At 40.2% G+C, this 27,267-nt stretch overlaps 1 protein-coding gene across 1 annotated transcript in view; it reads left to right on the top strand.

The window, feature by feature from the left end:
* LOC147145412 (lysine-specific demethylase 2A-like) overlaps nt 1–27,267 on the top strand; it is a 180,966-nt gene that overhangs the window by 17,017 nt on the left and 136,682 nt on the right. Inside the window, exons 5-11 of the mRNA XM_086032833.1 lie at nt 7,473–7,651; nt 18,596–18,702; nt 18,787–18,880; nt 19,089–19,242; nt 19,321–19,436; nt 19,536–19,662; nt 19,765–19,982. Coding sequence (XP_085888959.1) covers nt 7,473–7,651; nt 18,596–18,702; nt 18,787–18,880; nt 19,089–19,242; nt 19,321–19,436; nt 19,536–19,662; nt 19,765–19,982 — 995 coding nt within the window. The remainder of the gene's footprint in view (nt 1–7,472; nt 7,652–18,595; nt 18,703–18,786; nt 18,881–19,088; nt 19,243–19,320; nt 19,437–19,535; nt 19,663–19,764; nt 19,983–27,267) is intronic.

Genomic DNA, 27,267 nt, shown 5'->3' with positions numbered 1-27,267 from the left:
GGAATTCTTATTGTTTTCGTAGAAATTCGTATTATTATTATTATTATTATTATTATTAGGGCCCAAGCAGTGACAGCTGCAAGGACCCTATTGTTTTCGTAGAAATTCTTATTAGGGCCCGAGCAGCGAAAGCTGCAAGGACCCTATTGTTTTTCTAGAAATTCTTAATATTAGGGCCCGAGCAGCGAAAGCTACAAGGACCCTATTGTTTTCGTAGAAATTCTTATTATTAGGGCCAGAGCAGCGAAAGCTGCAAGGACCCTATTGTTTTCGTAGAAATTCTTATTATTATTATTATTAGGGCCCAAGCAGCGACCGCTGCGAGGTCCCTATTGTTTTTGTAGAAATTTTAATTTTTTTTCTGACCAAATGATCGCATTTTTGAACCCAGAAACGTGCACGAAAACTCACCAAACTTTGCAGTCTCATCGGGCCTGGCGAGAAATTTGATATTTTAAAGTCGCCGTAAACAGCGCAAGCGAAATGGCTCTTTAGCGCCACCTAGAGTAGGAAAACAAAATAGAATTCCAGTTTGTTTGACCTAGGCCTACGAAAATTGGCAGGCGCGTGCAGCACCCTGAGACGTACAAGAAATTCCACTGCAGCCATAGTCTAAAGTACAGGAAGGGAGCTATGAATTTTTGAATGTCCAATTTTGGACATTTTTTGCAGGGTGCATACTTTTGCACCCATGTCCCAGAGGATTATTCCAATTGACTTCAAAATTCGGATATATAATCTTAAAACCTGGGGCAACAACTCGGATCATATTTTTGAGTTTTTGATAAACTATATGACGGGGGCGGGGCATCAAATTTGGCGTAATTGTTTTCCTTCGCCAAACCTTAATAACTCCCCAGCACATGCTCCAAAAAATCCCAAACTTCACCTGTATGTAAAAAGTTGCAACCTGAAGACATCTATATAATGATATTCCATTATACATATAGCGCCACCTAGTGGGGCCAATATTGTCATTTCATATATTTCTATTTACTGCACGGAGCCCGTTGAACGAATCTGACTGAAAATTTGTCAGAAAAGCCTCAAGACATTGATCTTACTCTATGCCAAATATTGTGACTTTTCGGTAAAGGGCGTGGCCTTGACGGCGCCGCAAATTCTGATTCTTCAATGTGACAATAAATACAATTTTAACTTGACTCAGATTATCCAAACTTCTCGAAATTTTTCATAATAGATGACAGCCAAGGGCTAAAGACATCTACAAACTTATTTTTCATCGTAATGGTAGCGCCACCTAGTGGCTGAAGGAAATACATTTTTCTTTGATGTTTTTATCCCAGCAGGTAAACCAGGTCCACCTCATCTTTCCTCGTAAGAGTGCTTATGCCTTCCTAATATTAACATACAAATTTGTGATTTTTCGTGAAAGGCTGTTACCATGGCAACACGCAGTTCGCCAAACAAACAACTCTCATCTTGAGGGTCTGAACATACACGAAATCTCACGAAACTTTGCATATACATCAGGCCTGGCAAAATCATCAATATTTTTTAAATTGTTTTGTGCAATTTGTTAAAAATGGCTCGCTCGCGCCCCCTCGACCCCAGTTTTACTTTTCATCTAGATTGATGAACATTTGGTGGTATATGCAATCGTTCAAGGCCTACAAAAAAGTCTCTTAGAGCCATATGCTAAACCAAACAGGAAGTCCGCCATTTTGAATTAAGTTTTAAGTATGATTTTTTTCTGATTACAATAGCTGCTGGAACTTGACTCACATGATAATTTCTTCTAAACAACTACTGACATTTGATAATAGTTGAAGCCTGAAGCATCTCCGAACTTATTTTTCATCGTATTGGTAGCGCCACCTACTGGCTATAGGAAGTACATGTTTTATTCTTTGATCCTTTTCTCCTCGCAAGTTAACCAGGTCGAAGCAACCAGGTTGCTCGGAAGACCCTCCTGATGTTAAAATACGGTATTTATAATTTTTCGTTAAAAGCTGTCGCCATGGCAACGGGTAGTTCGCAAATAAAACTATGCTGATTATTACAGTCGAAACATGCATGAAATCTCACAAAACTTTGTACACACATCAGGCCTAGTAAAATCACCTTTGTTTTTGTTTTACGTTGCAATTGTTTAAAAAATTGCTCGCTAGCATTCCCTTGAATGTTTTAAAAAAAAAAACAGCCCCGGTTGTATGTTTCACCTATATCTACAAATTTCTTGGTATATGTAACAGGCGAAGACCTACAAAAAAGTCTCTTTGAGCCATGTGCTAACCCTAACAGGAAGTCCGCCATTTTGAATTTACTTTACAATTCGGCATCACATTGACTTTAAAGCAGCTGTATTGTGATCCACATGATAATATTATATCTAAATTTCACACATTTGATCAGAGTCTACACCTGAAGACATCTACAAACTAACTTTTCATCGTAGTGGGAGTGCCACCTACTTGCTAAATGAAGTACATGTTTTATTCTTTCATGATTTTCTCGTGGCAGGTTAGCCAGATCTCCCTCATATTTGCTTGGAAGAGTGTTTAGGCCAGGGGTGTCAACTTCAAATGGATGGAAGGCCAAATACAAAATTTTGCGGCAAGCCGACTGATAGAAGCCGACTGATAGAATGTTCATTGAATTTTTTTTAAATGTCCAGATTGGATCGGGTCCTTCGCGCCTGCTGATGATGTCACGCTTTATATATCTGTAATATATGTCTTTGCGTCTATGTTTGTAACCCCCCTGGCTGTTGTGTTTTTATCTTCGGAGTTACTAAACAAAAAAAAAAAAAAAGTACATTACTGCTACTTTTGCCAGGCAGCTCGTATGTCACTTCCGTTTGCGTTTCTCCTGCCATATTGGAAACAATTTTCTGCTTGACTTTGCAAGATTGTATGAACTGTACATAATGTGAAGTAAAACGGAGAGGATCATATGATTAGTATGATGTCTCCAGCTGACCCTATTTTAGAGTGGCAAAGTATGAATGTGGGCGATCCTGTCAGAAAACACAGGCCCATATTGCACTTGACATGTCTATTTATTATGGTCTGCAACAACACAGACAAAGAATAACCTAGCAACATCATCCAATGCATAGCCATTTGTTAACAATATGCCTAAACATTACAATTCATTAGATTAAGAAATTAATCAGCCAAACAATACATACAATACACATTCACGCGTTTCATCACTAGAATAGTTAGCATATGAGCTAAAATAAGTAACTAGTGTTCATCGTGACATCACTCAAGAGAACATCTCTAGGCTGTTATGTACAGCTGTTACCTGACACGAACTTAAATTATTAAACTCACCTTTTAACATTTACACACAACAACAAACGTGGTGAAACACGGGCAATCTGCATCTACTGAGTTTGCTGGCCCGAACAAACCACGAGCTGTGTCGAAGGAGGAAAGAGAAAAAAAACTATCAACGCTCAGCGCCCGAATAGCGTTCAATGCCTGCTCACAGTGCGGGACATCTCAGCACTACGTCGAAACTCAATGAATTTATCAAATGCCAACAATTACTAATAATAAAACAATGTGAGATTCCTAACATGAAGTATTTCTAATAAAGTGTTTTACTCCAAATACCTTTTCACCACAATCCGATTCTGATAGCCACGAAAGTGACGTGACGTTTTCAGTCAGCATGTAGAACAGCCATGGGGTGGCAAACATTGATGCAAAGAAATATATTACAGAAATATTGTAACAAATTGGGTTATCTGTGTTGTGGTCGAATTTGTGTCTTGCCAAGTTGTTTTGTTTCCGAGGTTAATGAATGCATCGTGCGGCTCGCTGGATGGGAGGGCATGCGAGCGAGAGTAGCTGAGGACAAACAGGAGAGCCATTGCTCTTTTGTGACTGAACGGTTGTTGTACTGTATTGCGTCGTATGCGTCGGCTACGGCCCTTATTAGCCGGTTGGACTAATAAAAACATGATAATTAAACTTCGTCTGATGGCGTGTTCTTTGAAGTCGCTACAATATATTTTAAAGCGTGACGTCTTCGGCAGGCGCAAAGGACCCGATGAGATCTGCTACCGGCTTGCTGCGGGCCGGATCTAACAATAAAGCAATATCTTGCCAGGGGCCGTAGAAAACCCCGGCCCGCGGGCCTTGACTTTGACATATTTTGTGTAGGCCTTCATGATGTTAAAACACGAAGTTTGAGATTTTTCGCAAAAAGCTGTTGCCATGGTAACGCCCAGTTTGCCAATAACACAATGCTGATTTTGCGAATGTAAACAAGCACGAAAACCCATAATATTTTGCACACATAGAAGGCCTGGTAAATTAATCAATAATTAATTATTCAATTAATTCTTTGAAAGATGGCTCGCTACCGTTCCCGAGAAAATTTATAAAAATTGGCCCTGGTTGCACGCTTCACCTACATCTACGAAAATTTGATAGTATATAAAACAGAAAGAGACCTATAAAAAAGCCTCTTGGAGCTATATGCTAAACTTAATTGGAAGTCCGCCATTTTGAATTTAGTTTTAAGTTTGGACTCACCTTGACTACAAAAGCTGCTGTAACTTGATCCATGTTATAATTTTGATTATTCCATTCCGATGTGCGAGCATCCCAACGTGCCGGTACTGCAACGTTGCCAGGGCTGCGAGGGCCCATTATAGCTGCTTGCAGCTCTAGTTATTATTTTCCTCCGCCTTGATCACATTTTTGATCCCCTGATTATACACGAAATCTCACCAAACTTCGCAGTCTCATCGGGCCTGGCGAAAAATTTGATGTTTTAAAGTCGCCGTAAACGACGCAAACAAAATGGTTCTGTAGCGCCACCTAGAGTGGGAAAATAAAAATCAATCCCAGCCCGTATGACCTCGGCCTACGAAAATTAGCAGGCACGTGTAGGACCCCGAAACGTACAAAAAAGTCCATTGCATTAGTCTAAACTGTACAGGAAGTGAGCTATGAATTTTTGAATGTCCAATTTTGGACCATTTTTGGACATTTACAGGGTGCATACTTTTGCACCCATGTCCCGGAGAATTTATCCGATTGACTTCAAATTTCGGATATATCATCTTAAGACCTGGGGCAACAACTGGGAACATATTTTTCGATAAACTATATGACGAGGCGAGGCCTCAAATTTCTCTGCACATGCTCCAAAAAATCCCAAACTTCACCTGTATGTAAAGACTCGTGACCTGAAGACATCTGTATGATAATATTCTGTTATAGATATAGCGCCACCTAGTGATGACCAAAATTGTATTTTTTTACATTTCGGCTTGTTGCACAGAGCCAGCTTAACGAATCTGACTGAAAATCTCTCAGAAAAGCCACAAGACGTTGGTTTTCCTCTACGCCAAATTTTGTGACTTTTCGGCAAAGGGCGTGGCCATGACGATGCCGCAAAATCTGATTGTTCACCGTGACAATAAGTGTAGTTTGAGTTGATTCAGATCATCTAATCTTCTTGAAATGTTTCATATTTGATCATAGCCAACGGCTGAAGTCATCTACAAACGTATTTTTCTTCATAGTGGTAGCGCCATCTAGTGGCTGAAGGAAGTACATTTTTTTTCTTTGAGGTTTTTATCCTAGCAGGTTAACCGGGCCACCTCATCTTTGCTCGGAAGAGTGTTTAGGCCTTCTAATATTAACATACGGAATTTGTGATTTTTCGTTAAAAGCTGCTGCCATGGCAACAGGCAGTTCACCCCAAAAAACGACGCTCTTTTTGAGGGTCTTCACGAAATCTCATCAATTTTTGCACACACTTCAGGCCTGGCATTAACACCTACACATTTTTTATGCTTATTGTCCTATGTGCAAGTACCCCAACGTGCAAATACCCAAATGTGGCCTGGGTCGTGAGGGCCTATTATCAGCTCTAGTTCTTTGATGTTTTTTTCCTTTGAGGTTTGCAAGATCTACCTGACATTTGTTCGGAAGAGTGTTTAGGTGTGATGTCACAACACAAAGTTTGAGAATTTTCGCAAAAAGCTGTTAAAATGGTAACGACCAGTTTGCCAATAAAACTACTGTTTTTGAGGATGTAAGAATGCACATAAACTCATGAAACTTTACACACATATCAGGCCTGGTAAATTCAGCAATATTTAATTTTTAAATTTTCCAATCTTTAAAAGATGGCTCGCTAGTGCCCCCTAGGAAGTTTTAAAAAAAGCAGCCTCTGTTGTACGTTTCCCCTAGATCTACAAAAATTTGGTATTATATGTAACAGGCGTAGGCCTTCAAAAAAAGCCCCTTGGTGCCATGTGCTAAGCCTCACAGGAAGGTCGCCATATTGAATTTTCTTCAAACTTTGGTGTTACTTTGACTACCTAAGCTGCTGTAACTTCATCCACATGATAATTTATTCGAAATATTTCTCACATTTGATAAGAGTCTTGGCCCGAAGACATTTATGAGCTTACTTTTATCGTACTGGTACCGCCACCTACTGGCTAAAAGAAATGTATGTTTTAATTGTTGTTGTTTTTCTGCAAGCGGTTAACCAGATACCCATTGTATTTGCTCAGAAGAGTGTTTTAGCCTTTATGATGTGCAACACAAACTTTGTGAATTTTTGCAAAAGTCATTTACCATTGCAACGCTCTATTCGCCAAGGAAAACAACATTACTTTTGAGAGTCTAATACTTGCAGGCAAACTCATGAAACTTTGCAAAAATGTCAGGCCAAGCAACAGCATCAATGTTTTATTAGGTTAATGTACGATTTTTAAAAAAATGGCTCAACAAACCTCCCAAACAACATTTTAGCAAAGCAGCCATTGTACATGTCACCAATATCTAGCAAAAGTTGGAAGCATATGTAACAGCCTAAAGACCAACAAAAAGTCTCTGAAGTCCTACACTAAAAGGAAAAGGATGTCAGCCATTTTGAATGTTCTTTCACATTTTGCCTCATTATCTGCCTTTTGTATTGAACAGATTTCATCAAAATTGCTCATACACTACATTTGACAAATTAATTTTCTTTTCATAGTCCAGCCATTCAATCCCAGAAAATTATTTTTATTTTTTTTCATTTTTTCTTCCAAATGTTTCCGTAAAAGACGGTCTGAACATGTCTGGCAGTGAATGAATTAATCTGATGTTCTACATTTTCAAAAAATTCCAGTCCCGATGTGCGAGCATCCCAACATGCCAGTACCCCAATGTTGCCAGGGCTGCGAGGGCCCTTTCTAGCTGCTTGCAGCTCTAGCTCTGGTGTTGTGCTTGTTTTTGGCTGCAAATGTTCCTGACACAATATTATCAATTTTCCTGTGAAGTGGCAATCACGGTATGCTGTGTTTGCTTGCTCAGGTTCTTTGGTTTCATGCACAAAGCTCAATGTGTACATCACTAAAAATTTATAATTGACTGACAAGAAGGCAATGCTATTTAAAGAATGGTTTTCAATAAGTGTAGTGTACCAGTTTGTAAAAATCTTATTTTCAGGTAAATATAGTTTTTAATTTCTCACTTTCTTTTCAGGTAGCAGACGTATGATTGATGTCATGGATGTAAGCACTCAGAAGGGGACAGAGATGTCAATGGCCCAGTGGACAAGGTACTACGAGAGTTCTTTGTCTCAGCGAGAGAAGCTCTACAATGTCATCAGCCTGGAGTTTAGCCACACAAAGCTGGAAAACCTGGTCAAGAGACCTTCCACCGTATGTATATAGATGCATAAATCCATGAAACAAAATGTGCATCATTTAATTTCTCCTGGTTTTCAAGAATGTGATTATCTTATTATCTTCTTCAGACTTTGCCAAGTTGCTTGGCTTTTTCCCTGACTATTTTCATTTCACTATGTTCTAGTTCAGCTTGGAATTCTTGATGGCCCGTTTGACCTTGTGGTTGCTCTTTTATCTCCATCTCTTATCTCCATACTACCAGTAATTACGAGGAGACTGCATATTCTGAGTTGAACTATTTAATGGATGCCAGGAAGATACCATAGCCGTGTAGCCCTTCTCTGCCAGATGCGGAAGGTCTTATCCGTCCAAAAGGATTCCTATTCTTGTACTCCCTTGACCACACCCACACCGAGGGTGTGGCTCTGTCTAAACCATGTGACAGTCAATGTGTGACTCCAGTCATTACTGGTTTCAACTGGTAAAGGCTTCTTTATACTCCTGCGGCGACATCCGTGCACACGTCACTGCGACAATGCCGCACGCAGTTTTTCTTTAAACTCGCGCGCAACCCACACGCGTTGTTTTGAAATTGTGTTTCAGTTTCATTTCAAGTCGGAGGCTGAGATTGGCTTGGACACAGGGGGGAATTTCTTCTTTTCTGGTAAATTCCGGCTGGTGTTTTTCCTGCTGGACAGTACAGCGACAGCAATGGTTATCGTGCCCGCTACAACAAAGGGATCAAGATGACTAGACGATGCATTCAATTGTATTACGAAATCGATCAGGAAGGTGGTATGTGCGTGTGTAGGCTACTTTACACACACATAACACTCATGCCGCTGCCAAACTAGTTTGCTTCCCAGCACCAACAAGCTGTGTGGTACCTTTCATCCGTGGTGACAAAAATTACCCTTAAAAAACTGGCCCAGGGAAAACTGCACGTCATCACCAAATGCGACATAACGGACCGATCAAGAAAGAGAATGCGCGCGTCATTCTACGAGCAGCAACAATTTCTGACGTGTGCACAGCATGTGTTGCAGACATGTCGCGGGCATGCTACGCAGCACAACACGTAGGTCATGTGACGCTAGGGGTGGGCAATATGGGCAAAAAAATATCTCAATATTTTTTCAAAAAACTAACGATAATTTGATGATATTCTACAAAAAAATATTTTAAATCTGAACTTGCTACACAGACCAATTGTGGATAGACTGCGTTTGTGAACAACATCTCTTTTAAATTTCTAAATACAGCTTCTGCAAAACATAATGATATTCTATGACAATATTTAACAATAAAGAACAAAAAATTATGTATGGATTTACATTGAGTTTTGGGAGTATTTGTCATTTAAATGTCTCTGCTGTTATTCCATAATGATGTGACATTTTGAGCTGCAGTAAGTACTGGTGTACCACTGCCAACTACGAGAGCAATCAGAATAAGTAAAAGGTGCATCAGCAATCAGAATGAGAAAAAATGTATTTGATATGTGACGTGTGACAAAGTGTCATCCAGCGAGATAAAAAAGACGTCATCATGACAACACCTGTTCTCATACATTGGCCACCGTATTCAGAATAAAGTTGAATAACAAAATTACAATTTACCAAAAAGTGCATTTCCCACTCATTCATCGCTGTGATATGTAGACTTGGAACTTTATTCATGTTTGGGTTTATCCTGGCGTCACACTAATAAGCAATTGTGGTCTGTGCAACAAAATGCCTTGGGAATACAGGCTAGTTACGAATGATGCGGAATAAAAGCGTGTAAACTAAATGTTAACCGATCATCCAGGATGTCACGTTTGACTTGCTCGCTAAAGTACTGAGTGTGTGCGTGCGTATATATTTGTTGGTTCAACTCTGCGACTGTTTTCTTAGTGTGTGTGTGTTTAAACTTTTGTTTAGTGTGCTTGCGCGTTCGGCAAGTTTTCCGCATAATCCATATGGCTAGTGGTGCAACAGAATTGCTCTTCACGGTGACAGTTTTGGCACAACTAAAGGCCTTGATACACCAAACCGACGTCGGAGGTCGTTAAGCGTCGTTGCGTCTTTAGGCGCCGTCTGATTGGTGTACTGGCCACCGTCGTAACCCGTCTGTAAGCGTCTTGGAGGCGTTTACGTATGTTGAATCGGCCTCGCCTCGTGACATTTGGTCACTCTGATTGGATGTTAGCAAATCAGCGCGCGGAGCACCAACGTGAAGTGACAAAGGCGGAAAAACAGTGAGCACGCCTCTGCTTCCTTAATCTTCTTACAAGTACAAGAGCGAGGGTTGACAGTGTCAGTATTTCACAATACCGTGTCCAGAAAGTGATGGTTTACTTTGCGTGGGAGTTCATCGTGAGTGAAGAATAGAGCCGAATGCATTGTTTACGTTGTTATATCAGCCCCCGGCCAACATCTTTCCGTTTCGAGTTTTCCAACCATGAGAAATGGTTACTACCTCCGCGATGATATGGAAGGGTATTACATCTTATCCATGCGCAGAAGGTACTTAAATCAGACAGGTACCGAACCCATCCTCTTTCTCTAAGAAGAGACAAGACTGCTTGGAGTCACTACATTATAGATTCGTAGGTTTTCTCTTCTGGACCTTCCTTCTTGATCAAGTAGTTTATTTTCATGCTGCCTAATCACTTTTAGCATCTTGCTGTAGCAAACACGGGGGTCACTCGTAAGAGTGTAAATCGTTTGTAGCGGCCGAGAGCAATTCCTGCATCACTCCTGCCCGCCTCTAGGGGCACCACGTCAAAGTTTAGGTTATGGTAAATGGTAAATGGGCTGTCACTTGTATAGCACTTTTCTACCTTTGGTACTCAAAGCGCTTCACACTGTACCTCATCTACCTACTGATGACGCAGCATCAGGAGCAGCTCGGGGTTCAGTATCTTGCTCAAGGATACTTCGACACGGTCACAATGGCCGGGGATCGAACCCACAACCTCCATGTTGGGAAATGACCACTCTACCGCTGAGCCAGGCCGCCCCGTTCTTTAGAGGGGAGTTTGACAAAAAAACTAATTAAATCAGTCATAAAATGTGAAGGCGGTACAATAAAATAAGTTGTGAGCTCTTGGAATAAAATAGAGGTTAATACCTTGACCCAAACATACACAATTCACGCTTCACTTATGTATATGGACAATGTTTATTAACTACAACTAGTGGGACATACAAGAACATACTACGACATGGCAATTCTAAGTAAATGAAGAAAAACAAGAAAACAAATAGCAAAATTAAGTGGTAGATAAGGAATGAATGGGACGTCTGATAGATGAGCGTAAGGATGACAAGAGTCAAGCCGGAGGACTTTATGAAATACAATACAATTTTATTTATATAGCGCATTTCATAACAGCCAGAGCTCTAACAAAGCACTTTACAAACAATAAATAATAACAATAAAAAGGCCATAATACACGGACAAAGTTTGTTAGCGTTCACTACCAAATTTGTATGCACCCACTGCAAAGCACGTTACAAAGTGGTCACTTACCTTTGCTGAAGCTCACGTGATGAGCGAAGAGGGGAAGGACCTTCACTCATTTGCAGATGGGAAAACATGGGTTCTCCTGGAGTCCGGCCGCTGCGCGGTGTCAGGCTCCAAAAGGGGGCAAAACTGGGGTGTTGCTTCAGCGTTTGCGGAGTTTGGCGGTGTGTGGTGACAGAGGTTCGGAGAACTCAGATTTTCAGCTATGTGCAGGTCAACCGCGGGTGATTTTTGGGCGCGTGGGAGCGCAATAAAAAATGCAGCCAAAAGATAAAAAAACAAATTAAGAGGTGAAAGAGAGAGTTTAAGTTTCTTTTGAAAGGGGGATCTTGTGTTTTTGGAGAGAGAGAGAGAGAGAGAGTGAGAGTGACAGAGTGAGACAAAGGCCAGGCCTTTTGATCTCCTTAAAAAAAAGGGGAGGGGGTGAGGTGTCCACCCCCCCCTCCAGCTCAGGTTTCAGGTGCGCCTCGGCTCATGCCACTAAAGTCAGATTTGAGTCTATTCAATTGCCTTGTTTTGAAACCTTTGTCCGTTTCACAATTTGTAACTGGCATCAATTGTCATACTTCAGCTGGAAACATCTCATTCTGAAAGTGTTTAAAGTTTAGGAGTCAAAGATGTGAGTTTAACCCAATATCTATCTCATAAACCTGACCAGGAAAATGATTATAACCATAGAGAATCACATTCATCAATGCAAAGTTAGCAGAATACACACGGTAAACAACACACAATCATACATTGGAGTATGTTTCATTTCAAGGTAATTTTGTTTGACCAAAAGACGTGTAGGAAGTTTAAAGCCACAGTTCCCATGTCGACCGCTTGGGGTCAGTCTTTATCCAGCACTGTCAATGTTCATTTGGGCTGCCCCCCTGCTGATCGCAAGAGGGACCTCCTGGCTTCCCGCTGGGGGAAGTTCCACAAAGTCTGTTTAAAGCCGTCCGAATCCACATCCGCTGTCTGTAGAGGGGGTCCAGGTGACGAAGAGTGGCTCCTTATCAGGAGTTTGTCTTCTGGAGTCCTAGCATGTCTTTGTCAAATCCAATTGCCGGGGTTCCCTGGTGATTCAATTGTTTTGAAGTGAGGCTGGAGCAGACTCGGGGGCATCTCATATCTGAATCTTGTCTCCAGCCCTGGAGATGTGGTCCACATGAAGGCATATCGGCTACATTACTCAGCATCGATTCCACCATCTGGACCCGATCTCCCATAGCTTTAACTCGACGTTCCGCTTCCGTCATTCTGTGATTAACATTAGCCAGCTCGCTTTTAATGTCATCCAACTGTTGTTTCATGTCCTTTCGAAAGTCCCGTATCCCTGCCAAAACCTTCAGGCCCACATCATCGCTAGCTCGAGAGTTAGCATTAGCCTGACCATCCAGCGTCGCAGAGCTGCTGCTTTCATTCGCATCGGTTGTAGGCTCTTCCGCGGTGCCCTTCTTGCTTGCATCCTTTCTCCCCATATTCACCCCTCTTTCTTAATAAAGTTCAATCAACTACAGTATATTTTATTTTTGATAGTTTAGGGGGGCGACATTCGTTATTACTCACAGGAGCTATATTACCCAATGAAATGCATCAAAATATACAAGTGACTGTGCCGTGAGCTCTCTGAGGATGTCTGGAATTTTTTCAAGCCGTAACAGCGGATGGCAGACAATCGCGGGACCTCTGAATTAAGTAACGGCAGTGATATAGACGACACACTTGTCTACTTGGAACCAGTCGAACGTGATATATGGTTAAGAAATGTGTTTCTAAACAATGACGATGTCGACGTCTTTGTAGCAGAATAGAGGATGGTAATTACCACTCATCACCCTAAGCAATGCGAACCAAACTCTGACATCGGTGCTTAAGGGACCGATTAGTCCATATCAGGGGGTTTGATAACCCTTACTCAAGAACCACCCCCCACAGAACTCCCCATGGGACATGGTCAAACGCCTTCTCCAAGTCCACAAAACACATTGTAAACTGGTTGGGTGAACTGCTATGCACCTTGGAGGACCCCGTGAAGGGTGTAGAGCCGGTCCAGTGTTCCACGGCCTTGCCGAAGACCACACTGGTCCTCCTGAATCTTTGATTTGGCTTTCTGACGGACCCTCCTCTCCAGCACCCCTGAGTAGATCTTACCAGTGAGGCTGAGAGTGTGATCCCTCTGTAGTTGGAAGACACTCTCTGGTCCCCCTTCTTAAAAAGGGGGACCAGAGAGTGTCTTCCTTCTTAAAAAGGGGGACCACCACCCCAGTCTGCCAGTCCCCAATGTACACGCAATGTTGTAGAGTCGTGTTAACCAGGACAGCCGACACAACATCCAGAGACTTTAGAATTCTAGGCCAGAATAAGGCTGGGAGCTCATAACCGCATTACCATCACTAGACCCGAGAGTTTTGTTGCATCTTTCTACTCTTAAAGCCGGGAGAGCGTATACGTCATTTTCTTTTTCTTATCCAATTCTCGGTCTCAAATGCATCATGATGCATGACATGCATCAGAATATACTCGTGACGGTGTCGTTAGCCCGGAGAGTATGTTCCGGAATTCTTTCGAGTCATAATGGCGGACACCGTCGATCGCGGGAGCTCTGAAATGAGTTACGGCAGTGATATAGATGCTTGTTGACTTTGAACCAGTCAAACATGATACATGGTTAAGATATACAGTATGTTTGCAGACAATGACAGTATCGTCGTCTTTGTAACAAAATAGAGCATGGTAGTTACCACTTGATTTTTTAAAATTAAAAATAGTGCTTCTCTTGCATTGACACTTTCTTTTTACATCTTCAATTGAAACAGTAAAAGTTAATAAACTCGAGTCTGTGTGAATGTCTAAAGTCCTAAATTTTTTGGGGGTGATGTTTCTATCTGCTAGAGGGGATGAATTATTTTGTAGGTGTTGAGTTTCTGGGAAAACATCTGGTTTTCAAGGGACAACCTTAGGTTTTGGGGAGTTGTTGAGCCAGGCACTTTAGCCTTTAATGGGTTCATGTTTTTTGGGGGGGAATTTGAGAAGTGGGAATTTTTGCATCAGTAGCGGTAAGCAGAACAGTTTAATGTTGGAACAGTTCGTATTGATCAAAAATTGTAGAAATTATAGAAGGAAATGTGAAAATATTTTTGGGGGTATTTTTTGGAGGTATTTTCATGGTAAAATTTGGTGTCATTTTGACTACAAAAGCAGCTGCACCTAGACCCACATCATCATATTAAATAAAAAAAAGTGACACATTTGATAAGAGTCTAGGACTGAAGACATCTTGGAACTTATTTTTCATAGTAGTGGTAGCGCCACTTACTGGCTAATTGAAATATGATTTTTATTTGTCTTTCTCCCAGTGGGCTAACCAGATTTACCTTAAATTTGGTCGGATGAGTGTTGAGTACTTCATGATGTTGCAACACAAAGTTTGTGCACTTTTGCGAAAAGCTGTTGCCATGGCAATCTGCTATTTGCCAAGAAAACAACACTACTTTTATGCTCAACCTAACAGGAAGTCACAAATTTTGATTATTTTTCAAATTTGGCCCCATTTTTGGCCTTTTATAGAGGTCACATTTTCGGGATTTTAATCGATTGTCTTGAAACTGGGTGTTTCATCCTAGGTGTTCAAGAAGACAAGGAAAAGCAAATCGTTTTATTTTGCCAAATGTTACTGCTGTGGCGACACACTGTTAGGTTTACTGTTAGGAAGATTACTTTGATTTTGATGGTCTAAACCACAGGTGTCAAACTCAAGGCCCGGGGGCCAGATCCGTCCCGCGACATCATTTTAAGTGGCCCGCGAAGGCAAATCATGCTTTGACTTGAAATTGTCGTCACTATTAACACAACATATCATCTCTGTCCTGTGAACAACACTTATGTCCATTTTTTCAAATGTTCTTATTTTTACGTGAATGGCGCTTCTGTGTTATAGACATCACATTAACCCATTAAGGATGGGAGCGCATTTTTCTTTGTTTTTCTCCTAGCAGGTTAACCAGGTCCATCTCATATTTGCTCAAGAGTGTTTAGGTCATCCTGATATTAAAATACATTTTTTTTTTTTTTTTTTTGTGAAAAGCTGTCGCCATGGCAACAGTGAGTTCGCCAATAAATCAACGCTGATTTTGAGGGTCAAAACATGCATGAAATCCCACAAAACTTTGCAAACACATCAGGCCTGCCGAAATCTTCAATATTTTATTTTATTGTGCAATTTGCTAAAAATGGCCCGCTAGCGCTCACTAGAAATGTTAAAAAAAAAATCAACCCCAGTTGTACATTTCACCTAGATGTATGAACATTTGGTGGTATATGTAACAGGTCGAGGCCTACAAAAAATTATCAAGGAGCCATATGCTCAACCAAACAGGAAGTCCGCCATTTCATTTCATTTCATTACCTTTAACCAATTAAGCCCGGGAGCGCATAACCGCATTTCTACCACTAGAGCCAGGAGCGCTGTTGCGTCTTTCTACCCTTAAAGCCGGGAGAGCGTATATGTCATTTTCTATGTATTATTCAATTTTCGGTCTCTTAACCAATGAAATGCATCAGAATAGATATGTGACAGTGTCGTAAGTAGTCTGAGGATATCCAGAATATTTTTTCGAACAGTAATGGCGGACGCAATTGTGGACTTTGAACCAGTAGAACCAGTCGAATGTCATATATGGTTAAGATATTTGTTTGTAGATAATGACAATATCGACGTCTTTGTAACAGAAAAGAGGATGGTAATTACCACTTGATTTTTTTTTTTTTTTAAATTAAACATAGTGCTTCTCTTGCACTGACACTTTATTTTTACCTCTTCAATTGAAACAGTAGAGATGAATAATCTCGAGTCTGTGTGAAAGCCACATGTCTAAGATCTCAAATTATTTTGGAATTATGTTTCTGTCTGCTACAGGGGCTGAGATATTAATTATTTTGTAGGTGTTGGATTTCTGGCAAAACTTCAAGTTTTCAAGGGTAATTCCAAAGATGACCTTAGGTTTTGGGGCGCTGTTGAGCCAGGCGCTTTAGGCCTTAATGGGTTAACATGAACATTTTTTAAAAATTCCAAAATTGGATATAAGTGTTTTTCACACGACAGCAACAATATGAGATATTGCAAGGATTTGTTACCAATCTCTCTTTAAAATACATTGAACAATACTTGAACAAACTATTTACTGGCAGTGAAGGGAGGCCAGAATTGGTGTTATATGCTCCATCTTCCGAGCTCCAGTTAGTAGGTGGACAGCAGCATTTTGGACCAACTGGAGACGATTGAGGGAGGACTGGCTGACTCCAAAATAAAGTGTATTACAGTAATCTAGCCGAGATGTAACAAAGGCATGACTGTTTCTGACTGTTTCTAAGTGTTGATGCGAAAGGAGGGGCTTTACCTTTGTCAGCTGTCTATGGTAAAATAAGATCGACTTTACAACAGCGCTGATTTGCTGGTCCAATTTAATATCACTGTCCATTTTAAAAGCCAAGTTTAAGACTGTTGGCTTTAGATATGAAGCCAGGGGGCCCAGGTCAACAACGTGGGATGTAGACGAGCCACTGCGGCGGAACACCATAACTTGTTTTCTTCTCATTGAAATTTAGGAAATTTAGTGACATCCAGTCTTTGATGTCCACTAGGCAGAACAAAAGAGGTCTTATCGAGAGTGCGTCTTTTTTGCTCAACGGGATATAGATTTGACAGTCGTCTGCATAGCAGTGGAAGGAAATGCTGTGTTTTCTAAGCAGCAAATACAATGAGAACAGCAATGTTCCCAAAATAGAACCCTGTGGAACACCATACGATAGAGGGGCAGAGCGGGACTCAGAGGAACCTAGGCTAACAGAAAAAGTCCTGCCAGCTAGATAGGATCCAAACTACTCTAGAGCACATCCACTAATGCCCACTTGGTGTTGCAAACGAGTCAAAAGAATACTGTGGTCTACTGTATCGAAAGCTGCGGTCAAATCCAACAAAACGTCATTATAAACACGTAGCAGGGCTGACTGTGCTATGCATTTCCTTGAAGCCTGGCTGGAAAACTTCCATAACATTGTGTTCGTCCAAGAAATATCTTAGCTGTGAGTACACCACTTTTTCCAGAATTTTAGACATAAAAGGGAGCTTGGAAATGGGTCTAAAATTGGATAGCACAGCTTGATCAAGGCCATTTTTTTCAGCAGGGATTGTACTACAGCATGTTTAAAATGTAGGGGGACCACACCAGAAGACAGGCTGCTGTTTATATATAGGCTCACAGTTGTAACAGCCCTCCGAGGGACTCCATAACTATTATGTGGCCCGCGACAAAAATGAGTTTGACAACTCTGGTCTAAACATTTAAAACTGGAACTTGGCACACATATAATGCCTGGCAAAATAATCAATATTGTATTTGTTTATTGTGCATTGTTTTTTTTTTTTTTTATTTATTTATTTTTTTCAAAAGGGCTCAGTAACGCACCCTAGAAAGTTTTAACACACTAGCCCAAGTTGCATATTTGTACTACTGTAAACCTACGAAAAAATTGAGGCATATCCAAAATAATAGCCCAAGGCCTACAAAAAAGTTGTCCTGGAGCCAGATGCTAAACTTTCCAGGAAGTCCACTTTTTGAATTTTCTGTCAAATTTGACCCCATTTTTATAGAGGTATATTTTAAAGAACTCCTTCTAGAGATTTTTATCAGTTATTCTTGAAACTTTGTGCTTCACCGAGGGATGTTCAAGATATACAATAAAATCAAAGCTTTTTATTTCGTCCGATACTGTTGCCGTGGTGATGCACTGTTTGCTAAGAAAAATGATGCCAATTCTGTTGGTCTTAAAATTTGTGAAAGCTTATGAAACTTGGCGCAAACATCACGCTTGGCCATATAATCACTATTTTATGAGTTCATTGTGCGTTTTAAAAAAAGGGCTTAGTTGCGTCCTCTATGAAAAATGTTTTCACTAAGAGCAACCAAAACTTGAAAGCACATGTAACAGCTCAATAACTATAAAGTCTCCTTCTTCTACTCCTACAAAAATCCCGACTCCAAACTGAAAAGAAGTCGGCCATTTTTAACTTCTTTTAAAATTTTGCTCAATTTTGCTTTTATAAAGGTATTTTATAAGTATTTTATCAAAATAGCTTTGAATCTAATGTACTTCATTTTCATTGGAATGGTGTCCTTCATTGGAATTTAAATTCCAATGTGTCAGTATCCCAACGTGCCAGTACCCCAACGTTGCCAGGGCTGCGAAGGACCTTTATAGCTGCTCGCAGGTCAAGTTTTGGTTTTTCTCTTGCATAAAAAAACTTTCAATAAAGAAAACTGCTTTACATCTGTCAGAAGCCATTTGTTCAGCGACAGAAGAAAGGGAGTTGCCGCTTTCATTTTATTTACTTTATTTAAAATGTTTGGATTTATATTATTGATTGTTTCGTGGAACTATACTTTTCCTATTAATACTATTATTATTATTACTATTTTGTAGCTTGAGATTATCGACTGGGTTGACAACATGTGGCCCCGTCACCTGAAAGAGAGACAGAGGGACTCAACCAACTCAATCAGTGATATGCAGTATCCCAAAGTACAAAAGTAATGGCTCATTTGTTTATCTATTCTTGAAATAAATTATATACTGAACATCTTGAAAAATGTATTTGTGCTTTTCTTACACAGGTACTGTCTGATGAGTGTGGAGGGATGCTATACCGACTTTCACATAGACTTTGGAGGAACATCCGTGTGGTACCATGTTCTAAGAGGGAGCAAGGTGGGTCAACTATGACAATGCATTTTGTCAGCCTCTGCTGTGACAGTTACAGTGGTGATAAGTGCTGAAGATATTGACAGAGAACATTTAAACTATTCTTCTTACCAATAAAATTATCCTTTTGCCTCTGAAACAATTAGTTCACTGAAAGGGCCCGTATTGCTTCCCATGAACATTGAAGCAGTATATCTGTCCATGATGTTGTCAGGTATTCTGGTTGATCCCACCCACCGCTCAGAACTTAGAGTTATATGAACACTGGGTACTGTCAGGAAAACAAGGAGATATTTTTCTTGGAGATCGTGCTTCTGACTGCCAGAGGATTGAACTTCGACAAGGGTGCACCTTTATCATACCATCAGGTGAACATGAGTGCAGATGCAAATATATGCTATGTTGGCAATTGTTGATGATTTTTTTTTTTTAATATATATAATTAGGTTGGATTCATGCAGTCTACACCCCTATTGATTCTATTGTCTTTGGTGGAAACTTCCTTCACAGCTTTAACATTCCGATGCAACTTAACATCTGCAATATAGAGGACCGCACACGGGTAGGAGGACCGGTATATATGCTCATGGAAGTTTTGAAAAACTTATGACATTAAGAGATATATTCAGTTATGTGCAATCAACTTCTGCTACTTCCACAGGTTCCACTGAAGTTCCGTCACCCATTTTTTTATGAGATGTGCTGGTACGTGTTGGAGCGCTATGTCTTCAGTCTGACCAAGACCTCTTACCTTACACCAGAGTTCCAGAAATTGTCTTTGGATATTGGTATGAGCCCAAAGACAAAACATGTGCTTTTATGGTAGATATCCAGCAACGCATAACTAACACTAACCATATTCTCCCTCTTATATATACTGTCTGGCACAGATCCGGCATTTGAGCATATGACGGAAGAAGATAAGAGTGTTAGTGAAGATGATGTTTTGGAGCGGCTGTTGGACAGACCAACAGTTAAAGTTAATTTGACTCCACTGGAGCTAGAAGGACTGTGGAACTTGGTGGGCAAACTTGAGTCATTGCCATCCAACAAGAAGTGTGTCCCACCAGGCATACACAATTCCCTTGCACTCATCACACACATTAAGGTAACAGAGTGAGAGATATATGTATGTTGGCATATGAAATTAATACAGATATGACATTATTGCCGTCTGATTTAGATCCTTGCAGACAGTTTTATTGTTTTATTTTTACCTGCTTTATAAAACATAACATTAACCTGCAGTGACCTAAAAGCCTTGAGAAAAAATAAATCCATGAGAATTTCTTTCAGAGTTAAAACTTTTGCATCATGACTCTTGACTGTACAGGCAATGTTCAAGGTGTATTAAAAAAATAATACGCTAAATTTAACCAGTTCAAATGTACTCCAATAATATCGCAACACATTAAATAGTATTAACTTGCGTGTAGGCGCAGGAGAGTGGGTCGACATGGTTGAACAGGTAGTGAGGGGTTCGCAACAGCTCTGCTACTCCACTAACCACGGCAGTGCTCCCAACCCACCAGTAATAGCTCACCAGATGTCGCTGCACAATTGCAATCACTGTCATACAAATTTCTGATTCTGATTAATATTGCTGTTGTGGAATAAGAGTTAATCACCTGTTTTTAGCCATCTCTGGGGGCGGCCATTTTGTCACTTCTGTCGACTGACAATGACATCGAAGTTTCTCAGGGCTCAGGTAACAACCAATCACAGCTCAACATCATTGATTTACTCATAAAATAAAAACTGGGATTAGTGATGCATAACAATTCATGTCATACTTTACATGTTTAAGTGATGGGACATGAAATATTGTCTTCTAAAATATAATACGTTTTAATGACGTGGGCTGAATATGTTGGGAAATGTCCCAAACATTGCTTCATTTTGACAAGGAAAAGTGATGAAAAAAAACAAAACAAAAAAACATTCCAGGGCTCCCCACTGCCCCTAAATGGTCACATTTTGCCACTAAACTATCAGACAGCGCGAGTATTTTTTTCATCTACTCATGCCAAGGGCGACCGATAATCTCTCCTTTTTAAATATGTATGTATGTATGTATGTATGTATGTATGTATGTATGTATACAAAACATTTTTTTGGTGCTGACACACTTCGTCTCCACACTTCGGATCAAAAGACTTTCATCACCGAAACAGCACCGGTATAAAGGGGATGTTGTGACACAAGAAAAAATAAATAAATGCAACAGGCACATGCCCACAAACATGCACACGCCTGGTGGCAAGACTCGAATGGGCATTAGCATCACACCACTAGCTTCGGCTAACCCGCTCACTGCTCGATTCATGCAAGCGGCAGCGAGACCACGAAATATAATGCACAACAATGGAAAGTGGTGCTTCATCGCCAGATTACAACACAACAACACTGCGTGCTAAAGATTAGTTCATCGTATATGTTTTAGGATGCCACCAATATCAAGGCACTTTACAGCACTCTAGCTGCGTTGTTACGTTTTTAAACACTATCCTCGGAAAATGGCAAGAGAGTCTGGTTGCAGCCGCAATTCTCAGCCGCTCGTCTCAAAAATGGAAATAAGACCGGTCACGTTTCCTCGGAAAATGGCAAGAGAGTCTGGTTGCAGCCGCAATTCTCAGCCGCTCGTCTCAAAAATGGAAATAAGACCGGTCACGTTTCCTCGGAAAATGGCAAGAGTCTGGCTGCAGCTGCAATTCTCAGCCGCTTGTCTCAAAAATGGAAATAAGACCAATCACGTTGAAGCATTGCTAATGATGAACGATATTTGGTTCAATCTGTTTCTCTGCTGGCCTCGCAAACTGTCTTCACATGGTCTGTGGCACATTTTGGGGACTGCTACCATTAAGTAAACTCCACCCCAAAATTGTGCTTATACATTGTCGGAATGTCTGTGCAATGTAAATATGCTAATACTTTTGCCATTGAGTTATTCTTAGAAGCATTAATATTAATGGTGTGTGTAAATACATTGCCTTCGTTTTGGTGGGGTTAGTAAAATGTTAGCTATGAATGCAATTGTGAGACGCCAAACATGAAATGACTGAAACATAAAGTATGATATTATGACTCCAAGGGGCCAGTACTGCCTCTGACAGGGCCACTACCCAAAAAGCTGCACAAGCTGCACAGCTCTTTTTCTCCCCAACAAACCTCGTGTGCAACAGGGGACAAATCCTGGAGTGGTCACCAGTCAGTTGCAGAGTACACATAAAGACAGCCCTTACGAAAAAGTAGAATACAAGAAGTTTACTTTATAAAGTACACTTGAGTATAAGTATTAGTATATAAGTGTACTCTGAACTATGTAATTGTTTCCATTTTCCCCATTTATTTGTTTCACATAACTAATATTACATTTTTTCTCTAATTATCTTCCTCACATCTTGGATTGTATATCAGGGAACTTGAAAACACGTGAAATAAAACATTACTCAAATGTTTTTTTTTTTCTGTAAACCACTCACAATTAACAAGACATGAAGGGTTTTCTATACCGTTTTGAATTTAACTTTAGAGCAATAAGCAATACATGCTACAGGGGAACTGGCTAAAATGAGCCACTTTGAGAGGTAGTGTACACTACATAGTATCAGAAATCATTGTGGGTCGTTTACAACTCTCATACAATGTACTCACCAAGTATAGCATCAAGTTTTGAATCCTTTCAACTTCGTTGTCCAAAGGGCACTCTGTGATTTGTTTTGGGTAATTTTGTTGATCCTCTGAAGTCATACAAGAAATCTTGCCAGCCTCCACAGCCCTATCTTTAAAATACCGGTAATAAACGTCAAAAGCCGTGGTCTTATTTTAGTGCTTATAAAAAAAAAAAACAAGACGACACGAAGCAAAGTATCCGTTTGAACCTAGACCGTTTTTTTCTTTTGATTCAAGTAAGCTTTGGCAGTTTTAAATCTGCTACTCTCGCCGCCCATTGGTTACGTGGCAGCGCCTGCTGATGGTGGCATGCTGTAATCGTATATTTCTGTAATTTATTTATTTTCCGTTATGTTTTTCAAACCATGGTTCTTGTGTTGGTATGTTCTGAGTTACTAAAAATAAACAAATAAATATAAATAACTAAAATAATGTGCATTATTGCCACATTGGTGAAGTCACTTCCGCATAAGTCCGACAGCATTTTCTGCCCGTTGTCGCGGAGGGTAACAAATGTGATCGCGGAAAGGGGGGAACAAAGATGCGAACGGGCTGCAATGTTGTATGTATGCGAAATATTTATCAATAAAACGTGTCCATGTTCTTCCTCTGAATAAACAATAGCCACATTCTGATTCCCAAAGCCACCATACATTCTCGTGACATTCTCACGTGACTTCTTCTCGTTATAGGTTCGCAGGCTATGGGAAGCGAAATAATGCCTCGCTAATATAGTAGTGAAGCACTTTCTTTTATTTATTTTTTAGATTTAGTAATTTGGAATACACAAATCCAGCAGCCAAGGGCCGACAAAAATAGTGGGAAATAAACATATATAAACTTAAAACAAGAACCTGTTGTTATCAGCAGGCGCCCTCGAGCCGATGGACAATCCCCCACCTTGTGACCATTGTTATCCGAGACTCAGTGTTGACTGGCAAGACAACGACAGAAATCATTACAGCTTTCTGACCTGAAATTATTAAAAACAAAATGTGTTCTTGTTGAAACAGATGATTCGGTGATATAACACTAATGCCAAACCCTTATGAGAGGGACAAAACCCGTATCAATAAAGTCAAGTTAAATGTTTCTTAACTCTTTTCTTGTGTTTTTAATGTAAATAAAGACAATACAGTTGAGCACTGTACAATTGTGAACCTGTAAACTTCAGTACTATGATGTTGAACATGTACAAACTAAAGCAAACTGCTTGTCAGTCGTGAAGAACATATAAACTTCTAAACTGAATGCAAGCATATTTCCCTTCCCTGTAATTGGACCAATACTGACAAGGCTAAGTATTAGCACTTTGTGGCAGAAAGTATATCGTCACTGTCCTGTGAAAAACATTCATGTACAATTTTGTATTTTTTTGAAAAATATGTTCACGTTAATAGGATATCTGTAATGCAGAAACTCCCTTCACATAAACATTTAAAAATTGGGGCATAAATGGACATAAGTGTTTTTCACAGGACAGCGACGATATGGTTTCATAAAAATGTAATTATTAGTATTATTGTACTTATAGCCTTACTTTTTTCTGTATACTTTACAGAAGGAACGTGTATACTTGAAGCTTCCATATAAGTTTATCTTTAACTTTGGTGTATACTTTTCAGTACAGGCCAAGTATACTTAAGCATACTTTAGAAAATGAAGTATTTAAAAAGTACACTTCAAATATATTGCCTCCATTTTAGTATAAAAAAAAGTTTACTTATAGTATACTCCGATAAACTACTTTTTGCTAAGGGAGACAAATGTTGAAACTCACATCTGCACTGTCTTTGAGTGGAAACTGAAGTCATTGCCTGCCCCAAAGTCAATCGACCAAAATTCTATGGACTCTTGTCCATACCCAACAGGGTTTTTCCTGGCTCAAATTGAGACAGACGTGTACCATCCTGACCATGCACCATGATGTGTATGTATTCTGTAAATTCAACTGACTCACTTTTTTTCAGCAACATACTTTAAGTTAAGAGTTCCAATAAGTATGTCAATTATCATGTAGAAACATTAATTTATTAAAACTATATACTCGGGATGCCCAGATCTAATTTTTGTACCTGATATCGGTCCCATATCAGCCCAAACACCAGTATCAGATTTTATCCGTCTACATCCAAAGTCTCCATTAGCACGCATTCCATAATTCGTTCCTGGTCTTGTATCCATCAGCATCTGAATCTTGCATGCAGAGCCCACGTGATCAAAACAACCACTCGCTTGAAGGAGCTAAAGAAACAAGCCTTGGAAACGACTTTAACACTAAGAGTACAAAAACAGTCATTTAGACTTTTTTCAAACTTTGATGTGTTGTTATTGCGTATATATAGATCACATTTTCAAATCAAATAAAATGTTGTTTATACAGCACTTTTCACACACAAGATGCAACTCAAAGTGCTGTACATTAAAAACATCAAAATACAGCATAAAAAGAGAACCCGCTCCCAACTTCCCTCCCTCCCTCGCAGTATACACGGCAGTGGGAAGGGCCTTCTTGCTCTAAGCACAATCTGGAAATTGTAGAATTATATACAATTGCTTAAAAATATTATTGCCACAGTATCCATTCATCCATCTTGTGCCGCTTACTCTCACACATGGAAAAAAGTTTACCTTTCTTCAACACACATGCCAGAATTTCCTGCACTTTATACACATTTATAGTCATTTTCAGATAATTTCTACAAATATTTCACTGGAGCTGATTAGAGCTGTTCAGTTTGGCTGCGATCACGCACTCTCTCGGCACTCCCCGTTCTGAGTTATATATATTTTTCCACATATACATGCCGGTGCCCGATGTATACACACATTTGGCCGCGATCACATTACGAGCACTCTCGTGGCTCTCCCCATCGGCGTTACTTTTGTTTTTCCACATCTACACGCTGGTGCACGATGTATACACACATTAGTACTGGCAACAAATGTTTAGTACAACAGAATAATGGCATGCATGTGACTGAAGGATGAGGCGTTTTGATAGCGAACAGTTAGCAACGTACCTTCGCTACTGTCGGAGAGGAGTCCCGATGTGTCTCTTTTGGCATTGTGGCACTTGTTAGACTTGCCTCTTGAGAACTGCAGCTCATCCACAGACGTCAGATTTATTTTTTCTCTTTGATCGCCGTCATCTTCAAGGTTGACGACATCTTTGGCTTCCATTTAGTTCCGAATATATTCTGCTCAAGCGTCAGCCATCATTCCATTTTAGGGCCCTTCCTCCTCTCATTGTATTTGCTGCCCCTGGGTTCCATCCTTCGAAAACATGTTTTTTTCTACCACTGTTATGCGGATGACTGTCAGATATATGTCCCACTGAGCAAAAAAGACGCTTTCTCCTTAGGACCACTTTTGTCCTGTCTAGAGGATATCAAAGCCTGGATGTCACTAAATTTCTTAAATTTCAATCAAAAGAAAACAGAAGTTGTGGTGTTTTGTCCCAGTGGCTCTTGTACGTCCCATTCTGTTGACCTGGGCCCCCTGGCTTCATATCTAAAGACAATAGTCTCGAACTTGGGTTTTAAAATGGACAATGATCTTAAATTGGACCGGCAAATCAGCACTGTTGTTAGGTCCAGCTTCTTTCATATTAGACAGCTGGCTAAGGTAAAACCCATCCTTTCTTATCAGCACTTAGAGACAGTAATCCATGCCTTTCTTACATCCCGGCTAGATTACTGTAAAGCACTTTATTATGGAGTCAGCCAGTCTTCTCTCAAGCCTCTCCAGTTGGTCCAAAATGCTGCTTGTCGGCTCCTAACTGGAGCCTGGAATATGAAGCGCATCACCGCAATTCTGGCCTCCCTTCACTGGCTCCCACTGCATTTTAGGGTTTATTTTAAGATGCTTCTATTTGTTTACAAGTGTTTAAATGGCCTCGCCCCGGCATAGCTCTCCGAACTCCTACGCACCTCAGGTCTGCGGACAAGGCGCTGCTCGAGTTGGCGAGGACTAAGCGGTGCCTCAGAGGGGATTAGGTTTTTTCTGTTGCTGGTCCTTCCCTTTAGAATTACCTTCTGTCCATTTTTAAAATCCGTTTGAAGATACATTTTTCTTCTTTATTCTTTAATTCAACATGAGACTAACAGTTTTCTGCTGTTTTCCGGTGTCTATTGTATATATTATTTTGTGTTAATTTATTGGTTTCACTTATGTTATTGACATTTTGTTGTTGTTATAAAGTGCTTTATTAAGGCTGTAGCTGTTGTGAATTCCGCTATATAAATAAAGTTGTATTATAATTATCTCTTCTACAGTAAATCCTTCCCCGTTTTAGGCCCCCCATTCCCCCACCTTTTTCCTCCTTTCCTGTTTTTACGTTGGTTAATGACTCATCCACTGTGGTCCTGCCACCCAATGTTGGAGAGAAAATATTTCCTCATGCCAGATCCCCTTGAAAATTTCAGAGAAGATGACCCAGACGTTGGTCTGAAAAAATGGTTTGACTAATTAGTTCGTCCAAGGTAGTGAATGAGTTAAATATCTTTAGATGAAGCACGCAGTTTGAAGTTGATCGGATGAATTCCCTAGGAGGAGTTTGTTAAAATATTACATCAAAGGCCCCCTAAAATGGTGACAAATTCCAAAGTGAATTCAAAATGTTGGACTTCCTGTAAGTTTTAGCACATGGCTATAAAATACATTTTTGTAGGTTTTAGGCTGTTACGTATACCACCAAATGTTTATAGATGTAGGTGAAA

This window comes from Filicampus tigris, chromosome 6 (genome assembly GCF_054856515.1).
Source record: "Filicampus tigris isolate MCC_2025a chromosome 6, RoL_Ftig_1.0, whole genome shotgun sequence".
Classification (NCBI taxonomy): domain Eukaryota; kingdom Metazoa; phylum Chordata; class Actinopteri; order Syngnathiformes; family Syngnathidae; genus Filicampus; species Filicampus tigris.
Note: the sequence above shows the minus strand (reverse complement) of the source record. Positions and strands in the feature narration are given on the sequence as shown.